A 27,493-nucleotide genomic window follows, 5' to 3' on the forward strand; every position below is an offset into this window, starting at 1 on the left:
CAAATAAAGTGTGCTAGCTGCGCCAGCTCATTTTTGGGTACCACGCCTAGTGTTCCCTTTTCCAGGCCAGAACCCCCAATGCCAAGCCTCTTGGGGCGAGGAGGAGGGGCTTCCTGTTTGGCCATGAACCCGTTCCATGACCCGGAGAAAATTTCTGTCTTTCTATTCCGATCTCAGGAGGAGACACACTTCCCTGAAGTGAGATGTCCAGCTGAAGCCAGCTGAAGTCCATAGAGAGGGAGTGTCCACACCAGCACCCCAATTTCAGTTCTTTGTCGAGGGGTGGTGCTCCAAACACAATGCCAGAGGACAATGATTGACCATAAAAATGTGAAAATCTGTGGGGTTCCTAGAGCTGCCCAGATAGCAGTGGAACCTGGTTTGTGCTTTCTTTCCCTTTTAATGACTTCCTCTGCAGACAAAGCCCCACCGGGACAGAACTTATCAAGTACAGAAAGTTCCAGGGCACTCTACCAGGCTACTCTTATTCTCAAAATTTGCTGTGCTCTGTGGGCGACCTCTTGGGCCTCCTCCAGCCCCTCCTAATTCTTCCAGGGGAAGATAGGGTCACCTGACCCCACAGTGCTGGTGGTTAGGATCTGAGCTAGATCTTGGACCCCTTGACACCCTGGGCTGCTGCTGCCCTGTGGCAGGCTGCATGGCACGGGGTCCCAGGACAAGCAGGTGCTCCCCAGGGGCTTTGGGGGTTAGCTCAGGCTAACCTTGTCCTTCACCATCTCCCTGACTTCAATCAAACACATGTCCATTGAGTCAGTGAGGCCATCCAACCATCTCATCCTCTGTCATCCCATTTTCCTCATGCCCTCAATCTTTCCTAGCATCACGGTCTTTTCCAAAGAGTCGGCTCTGTGGCCCAAGTATTGGAACTTCAGTATCAGTCTTTCTAGTGAATATTCAGGGTTGATTTCCTTGGGATTGACTGGTCTGATCTCCTTGCTGTCCAAGGAACTGTCAGGAGTCTTCTCCAGCACCACAGTTCGAAAGCATCAATTCTTCGTCACTCAGCCTTCTTCATGGTCCAAACCTCACATCCGTACATGACTCCTGGCCACAATCTAATACCATTTTCTCTCTTTATCTATTTTTTTATGGTAACCTCTTAATGGTAATGACACAGATTTATCTTTTTAAAAATAAATTCACTCTTTTAGTAAAATACATGTCTTGTTCAAAGAAAAAAATATGTAAATAAATGGTTTTAAGGAATAAAATCTACAATGAAGTTTGGAAACACTGAGTCTGATCCTGCCTCTGACATCTGAAAGGCTTTCATAGCATCCCCATCAGAAGAGGGGCTACTTCTGCTCACACACCTCCTGTGATGGGGAGCTCACTACATACAAAAGGCAGGCAGCCCTATTTAGCTTTTCAGGGCAGTACCAAGCCCAGGTCTACAGGGCAACTCAACTGTCCATCCTCACGGGGACATCTCTGTATAGTGGGCACCCGTTCACACCCGCAGCCTGCTCTGCCAGGTAAAACAGCCAACTGGGCAGCAGTTCCACTTCCTCTTGGAGGGAACCTCGCCACCCAGGAACAACAGTTGGTGGTTTTTTCTCTTAAGGAGCAGCACCAGGAGTGGAGGCCAGTGTTCCAGGAGGAGCTGGATCTTTCCCCGGCTTCCAGGAGTGGAGGCTTGGAGGGAGCCACTAGCCCTGGGGACATCACCAGGAACTCCCAGGACCACTAGAGAGTAGGCAAAAGCTGGGCTCTGAAGGAAGAGCATTTCACAAATAACTGAATGGGGCCATCCCCTATAAGTCCCAGCACCTCTTCCTCTGGCTCTGACTGCCCTCCTCCACCTCCCCGACAAGAAGAGGCCAGCCTCTCATGCCTCCTTTGTGGTTCCCGTGGGCTTTACAACCCTAGGGTCACATTTTGGTTATTACTCTGTTACCCAGCTTACCTCAGGATTCAAACACAGACACACGCATGGTTCACTTTTATAAGTTTCTTTTTAAAATAGATGTAAAGGAAAATAAAAAGGAAAAATTGTGGAGTGTTATTGTGATCAGCTACTAATATGTCACTTCCTGGCAACTCTTATGAGTCCTTACATGGGCCAACTTCTTGCCCTGTTTTATTTCATTCAATGTTTTCAACAGCCTTTAAGGAAGCTTCATCATCCCTCTTTGGTAAAACAACGTAGTAACTGAAAGGGTTTCCACAGTGGCTCAGTGGTAAAAAAAAAAAAAAAGAAGAAGAAATTTGCCTGCAATGGAGGAGAGGCAGGCAGGAGATGAGGTTTAGCCCCTGGGTAGGGAAAATCCCTTGGAGGAGGAAATGGCAATCCACTCCAGTATTCTTGCCTGGGAAAATCCCAATGCATGGTCCCAAAAGAGTTGGACATGACTGGCCAACTAAACAAGTCATCACTCCCGCTTTATTGATGATGAAACTGAGGCTCTGAGGAGAACTGTGTTCAAGGTTAGGAACATGGGAGGATCTGTAAACTCATGCTGAGGGCCCACGTCTGACATCTACTGACGTCAAAAAAAGGATCCTTTTACTGAAAAGGCAACAAGCGGAAAACAGTGGATTCCTCAAGGAAGGTGCCGACCTCACCTGTGGGCACGACCTGGCCCACGTCCTGGGCACGTCCCCAAACACGCAATCCCAAATTCTTAGGGGCGCCAGGCGCACCCAAAGGGCCACGCAGAGGTAGACACCCCAACCTGGACCAAGGCCAGACCGAGGCCGGCAATGCCCCGGCCCCCACCTACCACTGGAGGCCTTTCCGAAGCGGTAGAGCGGGAGACTCACTCCCTCCTACGTCCTGTCCCATGGTCTCCGTCCCACCAGCCCCGGTTCAGTTCCGAGTCAGTTTGAAACAGTCGCCGCGTGACTTGGGCAGCAGACTTCACCGCTTGGCTCTCGTTTCCCGGCCTGTGGCTCCGAGATGAGGGTCGCCCAACCAGAGTCGGCTCCAAGGGCACGCGGGGCTCCGGTGCGGCGGCGACCAGGGGGTTGGAAAGGCGTCCAGGCCCCCGCCCCTCTGCCAGCGCTCCTTGCCTCCAGGGATCTCGCGCCCCCTCCTCCCTGCTCCAGCCCCGGGCTCCTCCCCTCGCCTCTCCAGCCCCGCCCGCTCCGCCGCGGCCGCGCTCCCGGCCAGCTGTCACCTCAGTGGGCGGGCCCGGGGGCGCGAGGGGCCGGGCCCAGAGTACTCGGCGCTGCCATTGGCCAGAGTAGGTGAGGCCTCCGCGGCGGGCGGGCCCGGAGAGGATGAATGAAGCGGGAGTGGGCGCCGAGCGGCCGCCAGAGCGCGGTGAGCAGCGCGGCTGCCGGGACCTCTGGACGGTAAGTGAGCGGGACAGCGAGGGCCGCGGAGGTTCAGGGCGCCTTCATGGGCGCGCCGCCTAGGTGCGCCGGGCCGCGACCTGCTGACATCAGGAGCGCGGCAGGTGCCCGCAGACACTGGGCTGGGACTAGGGGATCGAGGTGGCGCCGGCGCTGGCGCGGCTGGAATGCCAGGCAGCGCGGGACGCTGGGCCCCGGCAATGCGCCCCGCCGCCCGCCTGCCTCTTGGGACCGACTGCAAAACTGACCCCCTCTCGCTTCCAGTTCCCCTGGAAGGGCGCCTCTGCGGAGACGAGCGGAACGGAAGGGGACAGGTGGTGGTTGGGGCTCGGGCAGGGATGGAGGGAGAGCCGGGGGTGGTGGCCAGGGCAGGTGGCTCCGCGCGCACGCAGCTCACGCGGATCGCGCCAGTCTAGATGCGCCTCTCGGAGAGGCTGGGCCTCCACGTGCGGCGGATGCTGAGTCAAGTAGGAAATCTCGCGGGTGGCCTAGCTTTTTTCGCTCCACCGCTCTCCAGACACCTCGGGGAGGGGAGCGCGGGCGGAGCCAGCTCCGCTGGCTGGGCGGGGTGGGTGCGAGGGACTGGTCCCAGCCTGTGCGAAGCCGGGCGCTCCGCTGTCCCCGCCCCACCACGCGAGGTCCCCCGAGCCCTGCACAGAGCCGGGGCTTGGGTACAGGGGTCCGGGAGCTGAGGGAGGAGGGACGAGGGTACAGCCCTCTGCGCCCAGTGGGCAGCTTGGCCAGAGGCCTGGAAACCGAGGCAGAGGCTGGGATTCCAAGCCCGAGGAGCAAGCCTGGGCATTGCCGAACCCGGTGGGGAGAACTCGGCCAGGTATTGGGGTCTGGCTTCCGGGAAAGAGGCCCGTGGGTCCCCCTCCCCTTCCTCCACGTGCCCGGCTGGGGGCTCCCTCTGCTGGGTCAGACTTGGTGTGGGGCCTGTTTCTCTCAGGACCACATGAGTTTTCCACAGTGAAGTAACCAAGTTCCTAGTGACCGCTTTTCATGGTGCTTTTGGGAACTTGGGTTAGTTCTGTCTGATCAGAAACCGCTCTAAGGAGGAGGTGGGGTGAACCGTGATCACGGTGGTGCTGTTTGGTTTTCTTGTGCAGCCTGGAGTGTGTGGACTTCAGGGGAGAGAAGACACTGGGTTCAGCCAGGTCGGAGGAGCTCTAATACCAGCAGCAATCTAACGACAGCAGGCTGAGCTCTTGGGTCACTGAGCACTTAGCACCGCAGGCCTTGTGCTGAAGGCTTTGAGTATCAACTCATGGAAACCTCCCTCCACTCACATGGGAGCTGCTGTTCCTCCCACTTCCCAGATGAGTAAACCGAGGCACTGAGCTGCAAGATGACTTGCCCAAAGTCACACTGGAGAATGTGGTAGAGAGGTTTGAGTCCATGTTTGTGTGATTCCAGACATTCTACAGCTCTGTACCTGGGGAAGAAGGAAACCCAGGAGAGCTAGGCCTGACACAGGGTAAGGTCCCCAAAGGTGGGTGGCACCTTAGGGGATAGGTGCATTTGGCTGGACAGCCCAGACCCATGGGGGCAGGGAGGAGGCTTTCCCAGGTGCTGCCAGAGGGCAGGAAGGGAGAGGCGTCCTGGTGGGACCCCCACCTGCACCCTGACCATCCTGCATCAGGACTCATCTCTCGGTCCTGCTTGGTGGGGTTGGCAGACACTGCCTGGGAATTTTTCACAGGGCTGCTACCTACCCAATGGCTATGACCTAACCCTGCTTCCCTGGGTGTGGCCCCTGTGGCAGGTGTCCCAGCCAAGTCCCTCCCCACTGCCATGGTGAGGCGGCCGGGAGATGGGAAGTCAGGCAGGACAGCCGTGTGAGGGAGGTCTTGGGGCTGGTGTCTGGTCCTGGCCTCCGGTCTGTGTTGAGTGCCCAGTTCCCAATGACTCAGCTTGGAGAGCCTGACCCTTGCTGGGTCATGATGGATTTTGGGCTGGTTGTGGCTTGGGCTCTGGGTTATGTCTGGCTTCCAAACAGTTAAGGTCTCTCCTACTCACTGTGAAGTCCAAGTTAATTCCAGGGCTCAGCGCTGTCTCCTCCATGCCCTCCATCTACTTGTCTCCATGAGTGAGAATCCAGCCCAGGTCAGCACTGCTGAGCCGTACAAATTTGCAGCTTCATGCACTCTTGCGCTGGAGCAAGTTTCTGCTACTTGTGGTCAATTTGAGCCTCCCCACAGGCTACGGGCAGGTGCTGGCACAGACCCAGGTGCCCACCATTCTGATGGCACAGCGGGCCCAGTGGGGGTGCCCAGAGGACTCACCCTGGCCCAGTTCCTGCTTCCTGCATTGCTTCCTCTGACTGGAGTGTGGACAGAGACCATGAAAATATTACCCCCCACCCCGAGCCTTCTGCCCTCAGGCACAGCAGAAAGCCCACTCCCTGCACCTGGAGGGGTATATACGATAGTCATCGGGACACTCAGCCACTTTTGTTCCTGGGCATTCAGCTGCTGTGTGGCCTTGGCATGGTCATGGTGAGCATGGGCAGGACCTCCGTCTTCACCATGGACAGGCCTGCTGAGACACTACCCCAAGACAAGGCCCGCCAGCTCGGGCCTCTGATGACCTGGGTTCACAGATATTCAGTGGAGCCAGGTCCTGCTGTGGGGGAGGGGGGCCATCCTAGCTATGGACGTGCTGGACCCAGGATGTGTCTCCTGTGGGCTGGTCATGAGGACCCTTCCTCTGCTGGCCCAGGTCAGCCCTCAGCCCGCTGATGTCTGTGATGGCCATGGCACAGCCCCTTTCCCACCAGAATTAGCTTCTTGGAACACGTCTCTGGGGGCGGAGGGCGCACTCTTACAAAAAAACCCAAAACAAAACAAAAAACCACGTGCCTCTTACAAAAACTGCTCAGTCATGTGCGGCCACTGAGGCTACCTCAGGTCCAAGTACCAGGCTGGCCTGGATCTGCTTGTCAGTGTCCAGAGTCACAGGCTCACGGACTGTGGGCTTCCAACATGTCTTCTCCTCCCATGTGGCTGGGGGCCACATGAACATCCTCACCATGGGGCTGCCTTTCCCCAGTGGCTTTTTTATCCAGCAAGCCTTGGGGATACCTGAGGAAGACAGGGGTCTTGGGATCGCTGGGCTGAGGGTGGCGCTCCCTTCCCACTCGGGCTTGCTCAGGGCCCAACCTCTCGGCAGATGCATGGGCTGGTACTTGGACCCGTAGGCCTAAGAGGCCACCTGGGAGTGGCAATGTCCAGCCTGTGCCAAGGCAGGCCCATCATGCGGACGGAACCTGCTCCCAGCACCCCCAGAGCCATGAGAGCCTCTGCAGGTCTGTTCACCCCACCCTCCCACAGTCTGGGCTCGGGCTGTGGACTCAGGGTGGGAGCAGGAATGGCCATGCTGAGACAGCAGGACACTCCCTGCTGGATAGGTCCTCCCAGGTCTCCTTCAGACAGTCCTCCATTGTCGGCATCCATGCAAAGCAGCCGGCTCCCTGGCCACTCACCTGTGTGTGGTCACCAGGTTTGCAAATTAGGGTGTGCCAATGCTGCAGTGGCTGCCCCAGGTCCTGACGCCCGGGAGTCTGCTCTACAAATAGCTTTGAAACCTGAAAGTCCCCTCCTCTTCCCCACCCAGTCAGAGAAGGAGAGATCAGGAGGAGTTTAGGAGGCGAGGGGGGCTGCCTGCAGAGCCCCCGGGGTCATGGGGAATGGAAGGAGCAGGGTGGGGAGGCCGGGAGACAGCCAAGCAGGCCATGGTACAGGAGCTCCGTGGGGCTGCTGTGTCGCTGCGGGGCAGTCACCACCGTGTGGTTGTGGCTGATGGCCTTCGAGCAGTCAGGTCAGGATGTCTGCAGCTGGAGCACGAGGAGGAAGGAGAAATGAAACCTGCGATTCTTCCCTGGCTGCCAAGTTCTCAGTGGCATCAGGATGGAGCCTGGAAGCACCCCACAGGTGTGGATGGGCCCCACCTGCCCACCCCAGCCTCAGGTCTCCCTGGGGCATTTGCTCCAGCTGCAGCCAGACTATCCCATGGGGAGCCAGGCTGAGGAGTCTCAGGGGCCCAGGCACCACCACCTGAGGCTTAACATATTACTCTGGGTAATCCTGCATCCTTCCTACCTGCTGGGCTTTGCAGACAGATTTCAACTGGGAGGAGTAAATGCCTGGGGCAGGCTTGAGGAAGAAGTGGGCAGGGCCAAACAGGTGAATGTGAAAACCACCGAGGTCAGTCCTTTACTGACCCCAGGATCTCAGTTCTCATAGGCAGGGCCACAGTGAGCCACCCACATGGGGCTGCGGGCAAATGTGAAGATGCAGGAGGATGGGGGAGAAGGAGCCAGGAGGGAACCCAGAGTCCTCTGCACAGGCACCTCGGGATGCAGCTGATATCCAGGTGTTGGAAGAAACCTTATCCTGCTAAGATAGCTATGCGTGAACGCACAAGTACTCGCACATGCATGCACCTGAGTGCACTCTCTCACTTCTCTCGAAGAAGCCCCAGATGAGGAGCTGCTGGCCAGAGGCCCCAGAGAGCATGTTGTTCTCTTGCTAATCCTCTTGCCTAATCCTTCAGGCTCTGACTCCCCCTAGGGAACAGGGAGAGGCTCTGGCAAGAGGGAAGAGTCCTCCCAATCCATCCCCTCCTCCTGCTTCCGACCTGCTGCTGCCTGGACAGGAGCAGGCCTGGGTGGGACAAGGAGCAGGCATGGATGGGACAAGATTCCCCTGTAAGAGCAGGCTCCTTGGGGAGAGCTGTGTGCCCTGTGTGGCCCAGGAGGACAGTCGCTCTCTTCCCTGCACATGGAGGGGATTCTCTATGCGTCTAGGGCCAGGAGGGTGGTCAAAACCTTCATCAGAGTTGTTCCCAGCCTCAGACGTCTTTCCATGAGAACCAGGTCAGTAGAGCAGCAGAGTGGGCCTGCCTGGGTGGTTAGCAGGTGCCCCAGGACCGCCAGTCCCCTGCTGCCCCCCACTTTGGGGTCACGTGGCTGGAGTACTCTGGAGACTTTGTCCTGGGGCAGTGGTCCAGCACAGGGCTGAGGGGAGCCCTCCTGACTCAGGGGTGAGAGTTACATCCCTAACATGGGGGCACCCATGGTAGGGATTTCACATGTGCAGGAGATAGCTCAGTGTGCCGGGCCCAGGGGACAGGCATGGATGAAGATGGTGGCAGTGTCCTGTCAGGCGCCCCTTCCCCGCAACCATGCTCCCGGGCCTCTGTCAACTCCAAGCTGTGAGTCTCTCGGCGGCCTGTGCTGTTTGGATTTGCAACTGGGACAGTTTGCTACTGATTCTTAAGTGGTGGCCTGGAGTGTAAGGGACTGTGAACTCGTGAATGGGACGGTGTCCTGGGTATCCCTACCCCCAATGCCCAGCACAGACCTTGCACAGCAGGTGTTGACTCAGGATTACCTGATGTGTGGGTCACGGTTCTCCAGAGAAGCCCAGTTGATAGGAGACAGATCGCTATAAAAAGAGACTAATGAGAAGAGCTCAGCCCACATGATTTTGTAAGATCTGCAGTTGCAAGCCGAGATCCGGCAGAGATGAAGTCATGGTTCCGTCTGAAAGCCACAGTCTTGAGACCCAGAAATAATGGTGAAGTGAAGTGAAGGCAGGAAGATGCCCAAGTCCCAGTTCAAAGGTGGCCCTGCTGGGCAGAAAGGGGAAGGGTCAGCCTTTCTGTTCTGTTCAGTCCTTCAACTGACTGGATAAGGCCCACTGTCCTAAATCTACTGATTTAGATGCTCACTGATTACAGAAATGCCCTCACAGCCACACCTGTAATGTTTGTCCAGTGTCTGGGGGGTGAGCCCTGGGACCCACCAGACTGACAGGTAGAATCTGCCATTACGCTGCTCTTGGCTCTGAGATCATGGACAAGGCACCAGGTTTAGCTGCAGGTTCAGCAGAAGTAGGGGAAGCATGAGATGTCTGGAGTTAGATGGCTGGAGGATCTCAGGTGAGGGTACCTTTGCCCTGGACCTGGGGTGCTGGCTGGAGCAGGCCTGGCCCTCCTGTGGTTCAGTCTCCACCCACTGTCCCCCTTGTGTCCCTCACCTCCCATTTCCTGCTCGAGTCTTCCTTCACCGTCCAGCTGCAGTCACCCGACCCATCAACCATCAGCCAAGCCTGAAAGTTCAGGTCCCGGAAGAGATGCCACGCTGTAGGTCAGGCCTCAGCGGCAGGTGGGAAGCAGATACGCTTTTCTGCTAAAACAATTTCCAAGTAGATGGAAACCTAGGCCACATGCACAGGGCCCAGGAGAGGAATTGGAGGGGTGGCCCAACTTCCTCCCCAAGCCCTGCAGCGTTGTCCAGTCCTCGGGGGACCCAGCTGGCCTTAAGTGGTGCTGCCACTGGACTCTGCCGCCCTGCCACCCTCCCGCTCACTTTTTGGCCTGAGACAGAGAAACAAAAGACAGTGGTCTTGGGGCTCAGCCTGGCTTTCAAGGGAGTTGGCCGACCATATGGAGGACAGCTGTGAAGTCACCTTCTCCTGGCTGACGCTCGAGGGGTTGGGGGGCAGGGGTCACCTCTGACCTTTGCAGAAGTAGGTCCAGGAAGGAAATCACCCTGTGTGGCCTGGGCTGCACCCCCAGGCCCTAGCAGTGTTGTCTCAGGGAGCTGATGACCAGGAGCCTGAGACAGAGCAGCTGGCCATGCCCACCACCCCTCACTCACACCTGAGTCTACGTCGTGGATTCATGGCGATGCCTGAAACGCCCTCGTGCCAGTGCTGGCAGCTCCTGCAGGCCTGATTCTCAGCAAACCTGTGGCTGAGATCAAGTCCTTGAGCTGTGCACGTAGCAAAGTATCCTTTAAGCACAGGGCAGACATCAGCATGACGGTCTGTGTTCACTTCTGGAGCTGGCTCCTAACACCACACACACCCAGCACACGTCACCCGAGATCTTGGTACAAACTCAGGAATCTCCTCCTGAGGACCTGGGTACACAGAGCCTTCCTCAAGGCTGAGATCCCCATGTCACAGGATCCATGTGCCTGCCAACGGAGGGGACACCAGGCACCACTGGCTCCACATCATGGCTGTCTCTGCCTGCCCCCCCAACACACAGACACCCCAGTGCCTCCGTCGCACCAGGGCCCACCCACCCAATTTCTGATCCAAACACCACTGATGAGGGTGGACGTCTCCAACTGGCGCACAGCACACGGAGCAGAATCGGGCCTCAGTTACAGTTTGGGTGGATGCCTTCCTAGGCTGCCTCAGTGGAGGGGGGTGGTGTTGAGGTCTGCACTCGTGCTCTTGTGTCCTGGCCATCACAGCCACTCCTGACAGACCTGGCCAGGAGGCACCAGGACTGTGTACCGAGTGATGTTGTGATCCCATTTATTTCTCATGTCATACGGGTGGTGGCCACTGCTGGTCACCTGGTTATATGTCTAAAATGGGATTTTCCATCTGCGAATTGAACAGCAAGCGATGTGCCTGAGGATAGACTGACTTTCTGTGTTTGTGTTTGCTCATGGCTCAGATAAACTTCGTGCTGACCTGGAACTGTTTGCATCACCCACATTGGCCTTCCAGTCTCATTAAATGGACTGTTTTCAAATAGGAAGGACTATTTCTTAGTGACCATTGCTAGTCATGAAAGCTTAGCAACCTGGCTGCCTCCTAAACCCTGCTGGGGCCCGATCCTTCCTGTGCTGGCCCCTGCATTTCTCCTGCTGGGGGGTCAGTGGGAGAGTTATACAAGCTGGGGGAGGGGTAAACAAGTCCCAGATTTTGCAAATCCTCCTGGGAACACCCACCCATCGATGATAACTCCTTGGCTCAGTACGGCCCTCCATCCCCATGGACCACTGGACCAGCCTCTCCGAGCCACCAATCCCCTCGGCCTGCTTGGGGCAACTCACTCTGGGTCTATTCTAGCCCAGGTTGGGGTCCACGGCTCTGTTGGTTATGTGCGTGCATTCATGTGTTTGAGCGTGAAAAGTGCAGACAGTGGTATGTGCTCAGGTGCACACACAGACGTGTTGGTGCATGTGTGTGTACCTGCCTGTATTTTGGGGCCATCCCCAAGCCAGGTTGTGCGTGCATGCCCAGTTGTGTGTGACTCTTTGTGACCTCAGGGACTGGAGCCTGCCAGGCTCCTCTGCCCATGGGATTTCCCAAGCAAGAATACTGGAGTGGGTTGCCGTGCCCTCCTCCAGGAGATCTTCCTGACCCAGGGATCAAACCCGTGTCTCCTGAATTACAGGCGGATTTTGTCTCCTGAATTACAGGAGACAAAACACTGGAGGGACGAGCCCCACAGCACCAACACACGGTGGCCTCTGGGCAATGATGAGCCTGTTCTGTTTTTCTCTAAGTTTCTGTGTCGGGAGAGTGTCGGAGCCACAGGGCTGGGGGGTGGGGAGGCAGAGCCGTCCTGTCCCAGGGCTCACGCTTGTCACCAGCCAAGCTCTTCCACAGTGGCCAGGGCTCCCGCGTGAACCGTGGGCACAGCTGCATTGGGAGCTGGTCTGTGGGCGCAAATATATTGACTTCTGTCCCCTAGGAGCCTTGACGATCCTTCCCCTTCTGCAGGCACCTTCCTTGTAGCTCTTATGACCGAGCCTGGTGTGCCAGGGTGTGTAGCTCTATAAATATAGCTCTGGGCGTCGTCATGGCCCCAGGGACAACTGAGGGGGAAGTTTTTCTGTCCACGCTCGGCCTCAAGATCTGGTTGCTGATTGCCTGGCAGTGCCAGTTTCCAAAATAAACAGTGGACTCCGTGAGTCGATGACACACAGTTGGTCATGGTTCTTTGAATGAAATGTCGTCAAGGACACCTGTGACTCTCACAGGCAGTTTCATCCTAACCAGACCTGGCTGGCAGTGTGACCTTGAGGAAATTGCTGACCTCTCTGGGTCCACTTTCCTTTCCTGGAAGATGGGCTGTGGCCAGGTGTGCACCAACGACAGGGACACAGCCTGGTTGTAGAGCTCAGACACCAGAAAGTAGGCTGTTGCCGTTTCGTGCCCACGGCCTGGCCCCAAGGGAGGCCGGAGAAGAGGCCGGAGTGAGGCTAAAATTAGCCAACACGGAGCCTCTGAGGAGCAGGCTGAGGTCTATAGGAAAGATGGGGCGCCCCAGCCTCAACGCACCTGCAAGGGGCTCATGGGAGGCGGTGCTTCCAGACCCCTCCCAACGCAGAACTGCCTCCTGGCCCCGGGTGTTGGTCCCACCGCAGCCACTTCCCTCACCCTGGGCTGCTTCCCAGTTTGCAAGAGTAACACAAGATAAGCCATTCTTTTGTTTAAAAACAGGCAGTCCTGGGAATTCCCTTGTGGTCCAGTGGTTGGTGGTGGTGGTTTTGTTGCTAAGTCATGTTCGAATCTTCCGACCCCATGGACTGTAGCCTGCCAGGCTCTTCTGTCCGTGGGATTCTCCAGGCAAGAATACTGGAGTATTTCGGTTTCCTCTGAGATTCCACACTGCAGGGGGCCCAGGTTCAATCCCTGCTTGGAAAACTAAGATCCTGTAAGCCAGGCTGCTCTCATAGCCAAAAACCAGCCCACGGACATCCCAAAGCTGCCATCTCAAGGGCTGAAGGATCTGTTTGTGGCCACTGTGGCTGAAAAGCCCTCTTTGCTCTCGAGCAGCAGGGCCCAGGCAAGGCGCAACTGCCCCGAGCCACGCCTGGTGTCCCTTCCTGACCCCACAGCCCGAGAGTGTTAGTGGGAACAGCCCTCTGCCCTTACCACCGGGCGTACATCCTGTTCTGAGTGCCTGTGGCCTCCTGGAAGCCAGGACTCCTTGGGGGCTGTGTGAGGGTCCTATAACAGAGGACCACCAACAGGAGACTTACAAGGACAGAACTTTGTTCCTCGAGGTCTGGAGGCCAGAGTCTGGGTGTGGGCAGGGTTGCCTTTCGTCTGGAGACTCTGGGGTGGGGCCTCCTCGCCTCTTCCACCCCTGGTCCCCCCACCCCCACTGGCGTCCTGGGCTTGTGGCTGCATCGCTGCATCTCTGCCTCCTTGTCTATGGCTTCTCCCCTGAGGACACAGTCACAGGATTTGGGGCCATCCCCAAGCCAGGTTGTGCGTGCATGCCCAGTTGTGTGTGACTCTTTGTGACCTCAGGGACTGGAGCCTGCCAGGCTCCTCTGCCCATGGGATTTCCCAAGCAAGAATACTGGAGTGGGTTGCCGTGCCCTCCTCCAGGAGATCTTCCTGACCCAGGGATCAAACCCGTGTCTCCTGAATTACAGGATGACCGCATCTCAAATCAAAGATCATGTCTGCAAAGACGCTTTTTCCAAATAAGGTCACGCTCGGGGTTGGGGGACATTCCTTTTCCGGGGGACTACCATTCTCCGTCCCAAAGCGGCTCCATCACTAGGTACCTGAAGGGCTTGGTCCACAGATCTGATCTGAGATGAGTCTAGGGCAGCCTCAGGCCTCTAGGCAGTGGCCCCTCCCCTGGCATTTTCATGGGCAGCAGAGGTGTAGGTGCAAGCAAGGTGGGAAAATCAGCTTCTTTCCTCTTAGGATGCAGAGTGCTTGTTGCCACCTGGGTTCCCAGGCAACCTTGGGGCAGACAGAGGGCTTGTTGACCTGGCCTAGGGACTGCCCTCTGTCAAAGTTTGGGGGTGTTGGGGTGACAGAAGCCCCTGGGAGCCTCAAGATGAGTGATTTCATCTCACTGGAGCCCTGATTGAGCTCCTTTTGGTCAGGGGCCAGGGGTCAGAGTGAGGCCCCGAGAGGGCAGGCTGGGAGTTTGCAGAAAGATGCAGGTTTGGCATGACCTCCCTTAACCTGCCTGTGGGGCCGCAGACCACAGTGGTTTCAGCATCTTGAGAGACTGGCCACAAGTGAGGCCCAGTGCCAGCTGACCCTCCTGTCCAGTGCCACCCCAGGGATCTGGGGCACCTGCCCTTATCCCTTCCTCACTTCCCACACTCCACACTCTGCACTCGGATGGTTTTCCCTATTGTGCGAGAGTGTGAAGCCAGCTGGGTGTGAGTTCAGAGTAGGGGGCAGTCAGCTGTCCCAGGCAGAACACACAGCTCAAGCTAGTGAGCCAAGGCCATGGGGAAGGTGTGGGTCGGGGAGACTCAGGTGTTCACATAGCTTCCGACTCGGTCTTGCTGTATCTCGGCTCTGCTCTCTGCTCTCTGGCCTGGTTCAGGCCAGGGGTGCCCTGAGTGTGTGGGTCTGGATTCCAGGAGGGGGCTGGTTAGGGAGGCCACCCCCACCAGGCTGGACACCAGGCAGGCAGAGTGCAAGGCCTGGGGGCGGGTTTTCCTGGAGTGGAAACACTAACCAACAATTCTTCCCGCAGATCGAACCAGCCACTGAAATCCCACGTGTCTGTTCCCACTGCTGTCACTGCCACACCCTCAGCGGAGATGCCCCAGCACTCGACGGGGGATAAGCCCCTCGTCTCAATGCCGCAGCTGGTCTTCCCCGGCCTACCCTCGAGCACCGACAGCGAGTGTGACCGCACACCCTCCAGCAGGCGGGTGTCCCTCAGTGCACCCCTGAGCCAGCCGCTGTGCCAGCCCGAGAAGCGTGGGCCCCGGGCAGCCCAGGAGGTGTGCTACGTGGCAGCTGGACAGCCCGGGGAGGCTTGCGGCTGGCGGGACTTTGCCCCCGCATGCCTGCAGGCCTTCAACACACCGCAGGGCTTCCTGCTGTTCCTGTGCGTGGCCTCCTTCCTGCAGGGCATGACGGTGAACGGCTTCATCAACACCGTCATCACGTCCATCGAGCGGCGCTATGACCTTCACAGCTACCAGAGCGGCCTCATTGCCAGCTCCTATGATGTGGCTGCGTGCCTCTGCCTCACCTTCGTCAGCTACTTCGGAGGCCAAGGCCACAAGCCCCGCTGGTTGGGCTGGGGCGTGCTGGTCATGGGCACTGGCTCGCTGGTCTTCGCGCTGCCGCACTTCACCGCCAGCCGCTATGAGGTGCAGGTGGACGAAGTCGTGGGGACCTGCTGGGCCAACCACAGCTCAACATGCAGGGATGGCGCCTCCGGCCTGTCCAGCTACCGGCTGGTCTTCATGCTGGGCCAGTTCCTGCATGGCATGGGTGCCACACCGCTCTACACACTGGGCGTCACCTACCTGGATGAGAACGTCAAGTCCAGCTACTCACCGGTCTACATTGGTGAGTGGGCAGGCGTGCTGGCAGTGAGGCCCACCGGGCGTCTGCTTGTAGCCCAGCCCCATCCAAGCTCCCTATGTGCATTTCCTCATTGGCCACATATGGTCACATCTGGCCTCAGGGGCTCCTAGGTGAGGTGGCAGGTGAGCACGGGCCTGAATTTCACCTGATGCCTCAAGTGATGGATGTGGTGCCGGCCGAGCTCAGCCTGACCCCCATACATCTTGAGGGTTCCAAAGCACGTGGTCCAGTGGTTAGTACTCTGCACCTTCACCGCAGGAGGCCCAGGTTTGATCCCTGGTTCGGGACTAAGATCCTACAAGTTGGACTCAGCCAGTGGCCAGGTTACAGAGCTGGCACTGCCATGCCTCCCGTGGGGGATGGCCTCGAGCCTCATGCTGCCCCCGAGACCCTCTTGTTTATTTGGGTGAGATTTCCGAGCTCTCAGCCTCATGCTTCCCACTTCTCTGAGCGCATCCTGCATGGTCTACTCTCCCAGGGCAGGGCCGGGGTCAGTGGAGAGCCCCCAACTTGCGCTCCGGCCTGGCCAGGCTTGCTCACTGTCCCGCTTCCTATTCCGCCATGATGTGGCAGTTACCATTCTGAGGTCTGGGGTGGGGGCCCAGGTGAGCCTGCAGCCCCGCAGGGGTGCCGCCCTCATCTTGCAAAATGAGGGTCTTGGGATCTTTTTGGGGGACAGAGTCCAGGGGCCATCTGCGAAGCTTTGCGAGGACTGTTTTAAAATCACCTTGAAAGGTTGACACTGGCCGATCAGACACAGTGGAGACTGTACAAGGAACACCCGGGTTAAGGGGGTCCCCCCCGGGCTGGGGTGGAGGGCAGCGGTGCAAGGGTTTCTCTCAGGTAGGCAGGTGGGGCGGGGGGTCCTGACGGCTCTGCTCCTTTCCAGCCACCTTCTACACCGCAGCCATCCTTGGCCCCGCAGCTGGCTACCTGGTGGGCGGCGCCCTGCTGAACATTTACACCGATATCAGCCAACAGTGAGTGACCTGGGCCCTACATCTGTGGTCTAGACCACAGGGAAAGCACCACTGTTGGTGCAGGGGGATGGTGGCCTTGGGCAGGGGTCCAGGCTGGCCCTGCTCTGATGGACCTGGGAGTCTGGGGGCCACTTGGAGAGTGTAGCCTGGGGGAGGGGACAGTGTAGATGGACAGCCTCCCAGAGCCGGGAGAGACCAGCTGCGACTGCTCCCATGCTCTTTGCCGAGGCCAGGGCACCAGCCGTGCCCCCTCTGCACTGCTTTGGGGTGTGAGGCGTGCCTTGCCCTGCTCTTGCTGGGAGAACCTGGCCCCCCACCAGCCGCCAGTCCTCACGGCCTTGTTGGGAGGCAGGCTGGCAGGCCTCAGAGGAAGGGACCTGAGCAGGCTGCACAGCATCTGCCAGCCAGTTACCATGGTGCATCCGCACCCCACATCTTTGCTGATGTGGTCTTCGCGCTGCCGCACTTCACCGCCAGCTGCTATGAGGTGCAGGTGGACGAAGTCATGGGGACCTGCTGGGCAAAGATGTGGGGAGCCAGTGCCCATCACAGCGAGCCAGTGATGCAAGAGCTCGTCCACTTCTGGTCCCAGACCTGGTGTGGGGGGCATCAGGGCAGAGCCTTGATCTCTGCCTCTCACTGACCAGCAGGCAGAAGGGTGCCTGGTTTGTGTGCTCTGGGTGCTATGAGCCCAGCACTGACCCCAAGTGTCTCTCGCCACAGGACAGAGCTGACCACCGAGAGCCCACTGTGGGTGGGCGCCTGGTGGGTCGGCTTCCTGGGCGCTGGGGCTGCTGCCTTCCTCGTCGCGGTCCCCATCCTCGGCTACCCACGGCAGCTGCCAGGTGGGTGCTTCCCGCCCCAGGTGAATGGGAGACAGGACACGCTGTCCCCTGCTCTTCCTCCTCCCTTCATCCACTGGGCAGCCCAACCCGTGAGCTCCCTCTATGCCTGCCCCCTTTACCCGCTCAGGGACCCAGGGGAGAGGCTTGTTTCAATGGGAGCAGCGCGCCCCTTTCAGTTCCTTCCCTCTGGCCCCCTGTTGAGCCCTGCGGACTCCCTCCCACCCCCTTCCCTGCCAGTGTGCCTCCACTTCGCATCTAGTGTCTGTCCAGGAGCCTTGTCTACCAGCTGGTCCCACACCCAGGAGAGGCACTGGGGCCTTGGGTCTCTGCCACTCACCAACACCCATCCTTTCAGGCTCCCAGCGCTATGTGGTCATGAAAGCATCTGAAACATACCAGCTGAAGGACAGTAGCCACAAGGTGACCAGCAACCCTGACTTCGGGAAAACCATCAGAGACCTGCCTCTGTAAGGACCTTGGGGGTCTCTCATCTGTGCCTGTGTGTCCTGCAGACCCATTAGGGTACTCCAAATGCTGGGTCTTCACCCTCAGCTAGGAGAGTCCTGTGACCCCTCCAGGGCCATGTGGGAAGTCCACACCCCCTATACATTCCGTGACTCAGCAACCTTCGAGTCTTGGCTCCAAAACTTAGGCAAAGAGATTAAGAAGCAGCAGACAGAACCTCCTGGCATGGAGCCACTGAGGGCCTGTTCTGACACCCTGCAGTGCCTGTCCCCCACTGCCCAGGCCTATGGACCCAGGGACCCACACACAGGGGCCCGTTCATACTCCTGCATGGCAGGTTCTGGGAGCCGTGCCTGGTACCTCCTCGTGGTCACTAAGTGAACCCCTGATGCTAGGGTGAGTTGCCCTGCAGACAATAAGTCCACAGTCCTTAGGGAAGCTACTGACCCCACCCCCAGGAGTCACCCCTCCACCTGTCCTCTGATCGTTTCACTGGGAGTCACCTGCATGTGCCCTCAGGGCTCCATGGAAGGAACCATCCAGCCTCTATCTCCTCTAGGGCAGTGATGTCCTGTTTACGTCACATGTGACCTGGCCTCACTTTGCTGACGTCACCATGTCAGGACAAACACAGCCAAGGCTGCTGGGATCTCAGAGGGACCGTGCTGGGAGAGGGCTCCCAGTGGGCCAGGGCCTCTCGCCAGGGCATTCTGTGAGGGGCTCTTCCGGGCAGGGGGAGGAGGCCCTCAAATCACCTGCCTGAATTCAGCCTCACTGAGCGCCCACCCGCCCCGCAGCTTCCTCAGCCCATGAATGTCCCCTTGTGGGGTGGGTACTGTCAGCGGTGGGAATGAGCCCCCGATGTCTGTCTTCAACACAGGGAGGATGACGTGGGGTCAGGGAAGCCCTGGGCTGCTTGCTGCCTGGTTAGACCTCTCAGAAGAGCCACCCACTCAGGAGTTGCCCCTGAGACTGGCAGAACTGGCCCAGGGCCGCACTGGCTGGGGACACGCTCGTCCTGTCTCCCAACACCACAGTGGAGCTGGGTGAAGGGCCACCCACTCCCTCTGAGCAGTGCCAGCACGACGGGTGTTAACAGCCTGGTCCCCATAGCCCCAGGGGCAAAGTGCAGAGATAAGGAGATTTCTGCTCAGGCTTGGCTCCCTGAACTGGCTGCTGCTGATAAAAAGAATCCAGGAACATGGCCCTCTGTCAAGGTCGTGACTAGTTCTCTGAGCCAAAGTTCAATACAGGAATTTCAGCTGAGGAACCTATAGACAGGGATTAAGAAATGAGGAAGTTCACGTATTTCTGGGAAGAGTCACCTGGCCTGAGCCTCACTGAGCATCCCTATAGCCTGAGCAGGTCTGGGTAGGTCCGGGAAGGGACTGGTCACACCCAGGGCTTCCCAGCCACCATACACACAAACACTCACACATGCACACATAGGCACACACACACGCACTCAGGTGCATGCACATAGACGCACGCACACACACACCGTCTAGTCCCAGACAGCCTCACCAAGACAGCATTTCCTCTGCATCTTATTTCCTCCATGTATGTGGGGCTCGGACAGTTGACCAGAAAGAAGCCTGGTCATAAGTCCTCTAGCCTGGACATCAGTTCTAAAATGGAATCAGGCCTCTGTCTGCATCAGGAGGGAGACAGAGGCCGCCCTGAGGTTAACCTGAGCAGCTGCGGGGGTGGGGTGACTTCATTAGTGTCGATCTCCTCCCCCGGGGGTTGTGACCGCACTGCAAGCTCCTACTAGGCAGGATCCAATTTATTGTTGGCCTGCGTCCTCAAAATGAAGAGCATTTCAGTGTCAGGGTGTCAGAACTGCTTTGACAGGTGCACTGACGGCTGGGCCTGGCGGGGTTTCCCTCCTGCGAGGGTTACACTCTTGTCTGAGGGACTGGTTCTCCGGGCGGGTCTCCCTCCTAGGAGTGTGACCCAGAGTATCTCAGGGTGTGGGACTTCCCTCCTGGTAGGGTGAGCCGCAATGTCTGAGGGGCTGGCTCTGCAGGCAAGAGGCTCATGAGGCCTCAGCTGCAGACACAGAGAATAGGAGCAAAAGCGGCCGTCCTCAGCCGCTGTGACAGGCTCTGTCAACACAGCCATTTGTCACCAGACTTCGCCTCCTTGTGGGCACCTGAGAAGACCCATGGCTCCAAGAGAAACTGCCCCCAGCCTACATCGCTTTATCAAGCCCCTGGTGTCACCCCACTAGCCACTGTTCCCCAAGTGCCCACCAAGAAGAGTTGGGAACCAGCCAAGCCCACCAGGGGCTCCTTGGAGGGGTCTCTGGCTCCAAACCATGGGTCTTCCCACCACCCCCTTTCACTGGTGGTGCTTGAGTCAGCCCCCCTGCAGGCCCTGATCTCCTCTCCTGGCGGCCACCCAGTCCTGGATGACAGCCGCCTGTCCCAGGCCCCTCTGCTGGTCCTCCCAGCTGCCCCCAGGGCTGATTCAGTAGCATCGCAATCCCTCGGGGTCTCTCTCCACACTGGAGCCAGACTCTGTGACCCCCCCCCCTTTCCCAGCAAGCCATGGGTTCCAGATCCGGGCACCAGCACTCACCTGCCCCACGCTTGGTTTCTCTGGAGTAAATGTGGGGTGTCCCCCGCTCTCCTGCACCCCGCCCACTCCTCCCTCAGAACCAGGGCTCCTTGCGTTCAGGTGGGAAGGGCTCTGACTCTGGCCCACTCTGATTCTCAGTCTCTTCTCTCCGGTCTCCATTCCCCTCCCCTGCAGCTCCATCTGGCTCCTCCTAAAGAACCCCACGTTCATCCTGCTCTGCCTGGCCGGGGCCACTGAGGCCACACTCATCGCCGGCATGTCCACGTTCGGGCCCAAGTTCCTCGAGTCGCAGTTCAGCCTCAGCGCCTCAGAAGCCGCCACCTTGTTTGGTGAGAACACTCCTTGAGTCTTAGGGAAATGGGTCCTCTGCTTTTTCATCAGTTTTCAGAGGGGCCTTTGATAATCTCTTCTAGAAAACCCCAGGCAGTGCCGCCCACATGGGCCACACATCCTGGGTGCGTGGTCCTGCCCAAGCAGGGGGCCAGAGCAGGCATCCAGGCTCCTACAGGAGAGCTTTGATCACACTTATGAAGCCCCCCTCCCCAATGGGGAGGAAGGTCATTACTGGGGGCTGGCCGGTCTCTCCATGGGCGCCGGGGAGCCTGGGTCTTTGTGTCCCTGGTCGTGGCGGAAGGGGTTTGGGTGGCAGATCCCACTAGACTCCCTTGGGTCTGGCCGTCCCTGGGAGCCAGGCAATGAGTGTCCTGGGGTCTCCCTGAGTCTGGAGACCTAGGCCAGCTTGGCTGAAGGCATACTTGGCCAGAGGTGGTTGGCCTTTCCAGGTGAGGGTCCTCCTCAGGACCCTCCTCCCAGCCCTGTTCATAGCATATCCCTGTGTTTGGGGGCAACCACCTCACAGAGGGCATGCCGGGCATGAGGTATGTGGGGTCCATCCTGGCCAGGCCCCACCCACAGGGCTCCCTTCCCTGTGTAGGTGGATGATGTCAGATTGGGACCCTATCCCCAGACTAATGCCCCTAGACACCCCTCCTTGCTGGCCTCATGGCTGAGCCCATCTGCCTACATCCCCACCCAAGCAGCTATCTCCCCTTCCCCACAGCAGCCAACAATCGTTTCTTAGAACAGCATGTCTCTGGGGTCCTCAGAGCTAGTCTCAATCTGGGGAGGGGGGCTCACTGAGCCCAGAGGCTTTGAGGTCCCCTCCACCCACTCCCGTCTGCACCCCATTTCATGCCAATGAAGCCACGCACGCCATGCACTCAGTCACCTCAGTCGTGTCCACCTCTCTGTGACCCTATGGACTGCAGCCCACCAGGCTCCCAGGAATTGGACCCAGGTTTCCCACATTGGTAAAGAATCACCGATTCTTTACCATCTGAGCCACCAGGGAAGCCCCACTTCGTACCAAATGGCAGCAGCCACCAGCTTCTCCAAATACCTACTTGTGGTCAGACTCTGACTGCATGGGCCCGGTAGTGTGTTTGTTCTGTGGCCTCCCCAGTGGGTGGGGCTGGGGGCCAATGACCTGTCCTCTTCCCTGTCTATTCTTCCCCTGCCTCCCTGGGCCTCTGAGTGGCTGGCCTGGTGGCCTCCCCAGGCCCCGGGGTCCCCGAGAGCACTGGTCAGGGTCCCCACATGAGGTGCAGAGCCCAGCACTGCCATGAGAATGGGGCCCCATGACTGTGCACCTCCATCTCCCCATCTGCAAAGCGGAGATGAGACCCAGCTGGCCCCAACCCCAAGGCCCCCAGGATGGCCCTGAGCCCTTCCCTCTCCTCAGGGTACCTGGTGGTGCCAGCGGGAGGTGGAGGCACATTCCTGGGTGGATTCTTTGTGAACAAGTTCAAGCTCCGAGGCTCCAGGATCATCAAGTTCTGCCTGCTCTGCACCCTGGTTAGCCTGCTGGCCTCCTTCATCTTCTTCATGCACTGCCCCGGAGTTCCCATGGCGGGTGTGACCGCCGGCTACAACAGGAGGTAAGGGCCAGGCAGCACTGGGGTGAGGGGAGACCCCTGTGTGAGCTGGGGGGACCAGGAGTCCCTGGAATGGAGGTGGGGTCTGGCACTTGGGGTGCAGTCACTGGCTGGTTATGACAGCAAGGGGACTTCCCAGGTGGCGCTAGTGGTAAAGAATCCACCTGCCAATGCAGGAGACATAAGAGACATGGGTTTGATCCCTGGGTTGTGAAAATTCCCCTGGAGAAGGGAATGGCAACCCTCTCTAGTATTCTTGCCTGGAGAATCCCACGGACAGAGGAGCCTGGTAAGCTACGGTCCATGGGGTTACAAAGAGTTGGACATGACTAAAGTGACTTAGCAAATAAGCAAGCATAACAGCAAGGATGATGACCTCAGTGGGGCCTGGTGGCTGGTCCCTGAGCCTCTGTCTATAAAATGGGGCAGTGGCAGCCCCAGCTGTGGAGCAAACTCAGAGAGTTCAGAACCCCTAAGTTGTGGGCCGGTGAAGACCAGACCCTAGACTTGCCTCCACCCCACCATCACTCTCTTCTGCCCACAGCTTCCTGCCTGAAGGCCACCTGGAGCTGATGGCTGCCTGCAACATTCACTGCGGCTGCCAGCTAGAGCATTACAGCCCTGTGTGCGGCTCTGATGGCCTCATGTACTACTCGCCGTGCTATGCGGGTTGCTTGGAGGTGGCCGTGTCCGGCCCGGGCGGCCAGAAGGTAAGCATGGCTGCTGAGCGGTCGCGGGGCGGGGGTTGGGGCCCTGCCGCTTCCTCCTGTAATCAGCGCTGTTGTTGCGCTCCTCAGGTGTACCGAGACTGTAGCTGTATCCCTCAGAATTTTTCCTCTGGTTTTGGCCATGCTACCGCAGGGAAATGCACTTCAACTTGTCAGAGAAAGCCCCTCCTTCTGGTTTTCATATTCGTTGTAATTGTCTTTACCTTCCTCAGCAGTATTCCTGCACTAACAGCGACTTTACGGTAAGCCCGGGGCAGGGTTCACTCTGGTCCAGAACCTTCCCTTTGCAGCTAAGCTGGAGCTCTGCGGATCCCTGAGGGGTGTGTGCCAGGCCCCGAAGAGCTCTGGCAGGAAAGAACTGACTGCCTCTTGTGGTGCTTGCCACCTGGGGAGGTGGTGATGCAGCCCGGGGCTTGGCCAGGACCCAGAGCTGCCATGGGGGTGTTATGTGTTAGGCAACCAAGCTTCCCCAGGCATTGACTTGTGTTGGTTTTCCATTGCAGGTGCGTCTGTGATCAGCAGAGATCTTTTGCACTGGGAATCCAGTGGATCGTGGTTAGAACTCTAGGTACTGTGCTGTGTAAGGAAGCCAAGCACAGTTGTGTGGTGTGTGCACTGCACAAGAGCCAGTGTCAGGCTCAAGAGCCTCCCAGCAGCAGGCTATGTCGCCCCAGGGAAGGATGCCATTCATTAAGAGTCCACTAGAGGGACCCCTGGCCATTTATTTGCCCTGAGGGTGCCGTTGTTCAGTCACTTAATCTTGTCTGATTCTTTGCTACCCCATAGACTGCAGCACGCCAGGCTTCCCTGTCCTTCACTATCCCCCAGAGTTTGCCCAAACTCATGTCCATTGAGTGAGTGATGCCATCCAACCATCTCTTCCTCCATTGCCCCTCAATGCCCCTCTTCCTCCTCCTGCCCTCAATCTTTCCTAGCATCAAGGACTTTTCTAAACAGCCCAGAGTGTGCCCTTTCCTCAGTAACACACAGACTCCACCAGAGTCAAAGATCATGGGGCATCTTGGTTGCAGAGGCAAGTCCCCAGAGAAAGGAGCCCTTAAGTTCCCTTTGCAACCCCTGAGAACACCTTCCTGAGGGCCCATGCTGTACGGGTCACTGGCACTGCACCCCCATCCCTGCTCCCCAGATGTGTCCAGTCACTGAGTGTACCTCTCTTCACAGGCAGCATCCCGGGGCCCATTGCCTTTGGCTGGGTGATCGACAAGGCATGTCTGCTCTGGCAAGACCAGTGCGGCCAGCAGGGCTCCTGCTTTGTGTACCAGAATTCGGCCATGAGCTGGTACCTGCTCATCGCAGGGGTGGGATACAAGGTGAGCAGGGCAGCGTCCCCCCAGGGGCACTGTGGGGGAGGGGTGGGAGCCCTGGAGTCCATTCCAAAGAGCCAAGAGTCTTCTCCCACTAGTTCAGGGGTCTGGGCAGCCCCTGGGTTCTTCCAACAGCTTCATCCCCCACTGGAAGGAGTGCCCTGGGTATCACGTCTGCTTCTGGTTCCCAGAAGGGGGTCGTTCCCTGTTCGGAGCAGTCACTGTTGGGATGTGATGTCCTGATGCCAGTGGAGGCAATGGCGGGACAGCAAGTCCAGGGCTTACGGCCAGCCCACCCCCATCCCCCTGCCCTCTGGAGCCCTCACCATCCCCCACCCACTCACCACCCCCCCAACACCCTGTGGCTTGCCCTGGGGCTCTAGTCAGCTGAGGCTTTGGAGAAATAAAAAACCACTCCCCTGAGCAAGAGTCAGGCAGGCCTGCCCACTCTGGGCTGGTGGGCTGGGAGGGTCCACAAGCTGACTTTCTCCCTCTGCCTCTCTGGTGGGCCTTGAGTATGTCCCACTTCTCAGCCTGACCCTCTGCTTTCAACTCTTAAGAGAACATTTCTGCTGATCTCTCCACACAAGCTCTGCAGGGAGAAGCTTAGTATTTTCATTTTGAATTTACCCCCATTGGAGGAAAAGGTGCAAGACTTCCCAAATAAAGCAGAATCCTAGGGCCAGTCTATAAGAATGTCTTGGTTTTCTTCTTCGGGTGGAGGGTAGACTCGGGATGTCGTACTGGCAGAACCGCCTCTTTAGGGAGAGCCGCAAAGACAGGATTCTCAGTCACCTTTGGGTTTATCTCCCCAAAGATTAGCTTAAAAATAGCCAAGTGTGGGAAAGGATTTGTGTGGCCCTGGACAAGTAGGTCAATACAAAGAGTCGTGCCTACACAGGGAGCTGGCCCTCGCTTTCTTTTTCCCTGTGTTGTGTGATCCCTCAGCCAGAGCAGCCAGCTGGTACGCAGACCACTGTCTGCCCAGATAGCACCCCCACAACCTCGGCACTGGGGTGGGATCGGCTCCCAAAGTCAGTGCTAATTTTAGTGGGGGGGGGGAGCGGCCAGGTGCTTCCATTGGGTCACAAGGTCACTAGAGGAAATAGCCTCTTGTCACTGTAGTTTCAGGTCCATCCACCCCTGTGAAAACCCAGCTTTCACATCTTAAACACACACACACATACAGAGGCCAGCATGCCTGCCCACAATTTCGTCTTCCAGATGGCCTGTGACTCCAGCATCATCATGGGGTGATCTGGGCAGTGGCTGCAGTGAAGTGACCACGGACGCTGACCACCTCTTTCTTAGGTTCAGGGGCAGCTATGAGAAAAGACCCCACACTGGGGCTTAGACAGAAATTAATTCTTTCTGTCCTGGAAGCCAAGTGTCCAAAATCAAGGTGTCTGTAGTGTCCATTCCATCTGGGGTTTCTGCAGGGCTCTGTCAGCTGCCTCCTTCCCCCTCCCAGTGGCTCCTCCGCCCTTGGGTCTCCTAGGCTTCTGGGGGCAGTACCCTGTCTCTACCTCCATCTTGGCTGCTCCCTGAGTGTCTGTGTCAGCCCCCCTTCTCTATGTGGACACCAGTCACTGGACCTCATGCAGAATGACTGCAACAGCCCTAACTTAATTATGCCCACAACGATCCTATTTTCAGATTGAGTCCTGCTCACAGGTTCTGGGAGTCAGGACATATCTTTTGGGGTACACTGTTCAGCCCACAGCAAGCACCCCCCACTTCACCCAGTGCCCTTGTTTTCAAGTCAAATCTTATTTTTCATTCCCCCACTAAAAGTATTGGTATCCAAGCTGGGTCTGGCTGTGCAGGACAGATGGATCCTCTGGCCAGAGCAGGGCCTGGCTCTCCAGGATGCTGTGAGGAACCCAGAGCCAGGCTGGGGCTTAGAAGTGGGAGCACCTGGGACCTCTGGGTGGGCAGCTCGGCCAAGGTCCAGTGGCTCCTTTCTCTTCAGGTCCTGGGCTCCATCTTCTTTGCCATTGCTTGCTTTCTGTACAAGAGCCCATTGGGGTCTTCTGATGGCCTGGAGGCTTCTCTGCCCAGCCAGTCCTCGGCCTCTGACAACCCCTCAGACCTTCAGGAAGCCCCCTCAGCTCTCCGGATCCAGAGTGACATCTGACGGCCCACCTGCCCACCCAGGGGCATGGACTTGCCACGTAGCACATCCTGGAAGCACTGTCTCATTGCTCCCTGAAAGTGGGGACCCCTCCCCGATTGAGGCCCAGCATTGAAGACCTGCAAAAATCTGCTGGTGGATCTTGGGGGACTGAGCTGATGACCACATGTCGAAGCCTCAAGGGCACTGGGGAGGAAGAATGCAAGATCCATCCAAGTGGAAGCCCCTGACCCAGCCCCTCCTGGACCTCGCCAGATGGAGCAGGGTGACCAGCTCTTGGCTTGGAAGGAGCAGCTGGCTTCCTGGCTGGATGAAGCACCATCTCTCTTTGGTCCCTCACTCTCCGCTCTTTCCCATGGACTTAGCCAAATGGCGTCCCTGGGAGTCTCAGGGTCCCTTGGAAACATGAACAGCTGTGCTTGTAAAGCCACCTTTGCCCTCCTATGTGACTGCATCTGTCATTGCGCAGAATGCAAAACCACCTGTGGACTCCAGGGAGCTGCTTACGTGTCCTCTCTTCTCTCCTTCCAGCGGCAGATGCCTGGAGTGAGTGGTGCCCAGTGGAGATTCTGAGCTCCCATCATGGTCTTAGATGCCCAGGGCTCCTCACAATGTTCATGCTGATGCTGGCCTGGTTGAGGCCACTCAGAGGAAGGGACAGGGATCCCACACTGTGGACAAGCTGATGCTTTGGAGCTCCTGGGTGGGTCCATGGCATTTTTCAGGCAGCCTGCCTTGATGTCCCACATTTCTCCTGATAAAGAGGAGACCCGGGGGCTGTGTCCTGGGGGAACTTCTCTTTCATGTGTTGTTGTAAACCTGCTGTCACCTCCTGTCCTCAGGCTCACAACCCTACAGCGGGACAGGAGCAACCTAAGAATGTAGCTATGGACCCATATTGTGCAAAGCACTTATTTATATAATTTGTTATTACTTGACCGTTTGCTGAGCACTTGTGAATTCTACCCGGAGGGCATTGGGACTTGTGTGGAATGTTTACTGTCCATGTCTTCTGTTAAAACTGTATGTGTGTAAATATATTTTAATATTTAAAGCATA

At 57.8% G+C, this 27,493-nt stretch overlaps 1 protein-coding gene across 1 annotated transcript; it reads left to right on the plus strand.

Annotated features, from left to right (window-relative positions):
• Nucleotides 1-3,281: 3,281 nt before the first annotated feature.
• Nucleotides 3,282-27,493, plus strand: SLCO4A1 (solute carrier organic anion transporter family member 4A1). Its single transcript, XM_040247674.1, has 12 exons — nt 3,282-3,318; nt 14,593-15,422; nt 16,330-16,420; nt 17,144-17,265; nt 17,621-17,732; nt 20,488-20,642; nt 22,055-22,250; nt 22,792-22,957; nt 23,045-23,217; nt 23,479-23,543; nt 24,158-24,306; nt 26,273-27,493. Exons 2-12 carry the CDS (start codon nt 14,660-14,662, stop codon nt 26,435-26,437), a joined length of 2,157 nt encoding a protein of 718 aa, XP_040103608.1. The 5' UTR covers nt 3,282-3,318; nt 14,593-14,659; the 3' UTR covers nt 26,438-27,493.

This window comes from Oryx dammah, unplaced genomic scaffold (assembly GCF_014754425.2).
Source record: "Oryx dammah isolate SB20612 unplaced genomic scaffold, SCBI_Odam_1.1 HiC_scaffold_10, whole genome shotgun sequence".
NCBI classification, from domain to species: domain Eukaryota; kingdom Metazoa; phylum Chordata; class Mammalia; order Artiodactyla; family Bovidae; genus Oryx; species Oryx dammah.

Coding starts and splice junctions, on each gene's coding strand:
- SLCO4A1 (XM_040247674.1), top strand. CDS start 14,660: ATGCCCCAGCACTCGACGGGGGATAAGCCCCTCGTCTCAATGCCGCAG. Junction 15,423..16,329: donor CTACTCACCGGTCTACATTG/GTGAGTGGGCAG, acceptor GCTCCTTTCCAG/CCACCTTCTACACCGCAGCC. Junction 16,421..17,143: donor TACACCGATATCAGCCAACA/GTGAGTGACCTG, acceptor CTCTCGCCACAG/GACAGAGCTGACCACCGAGA.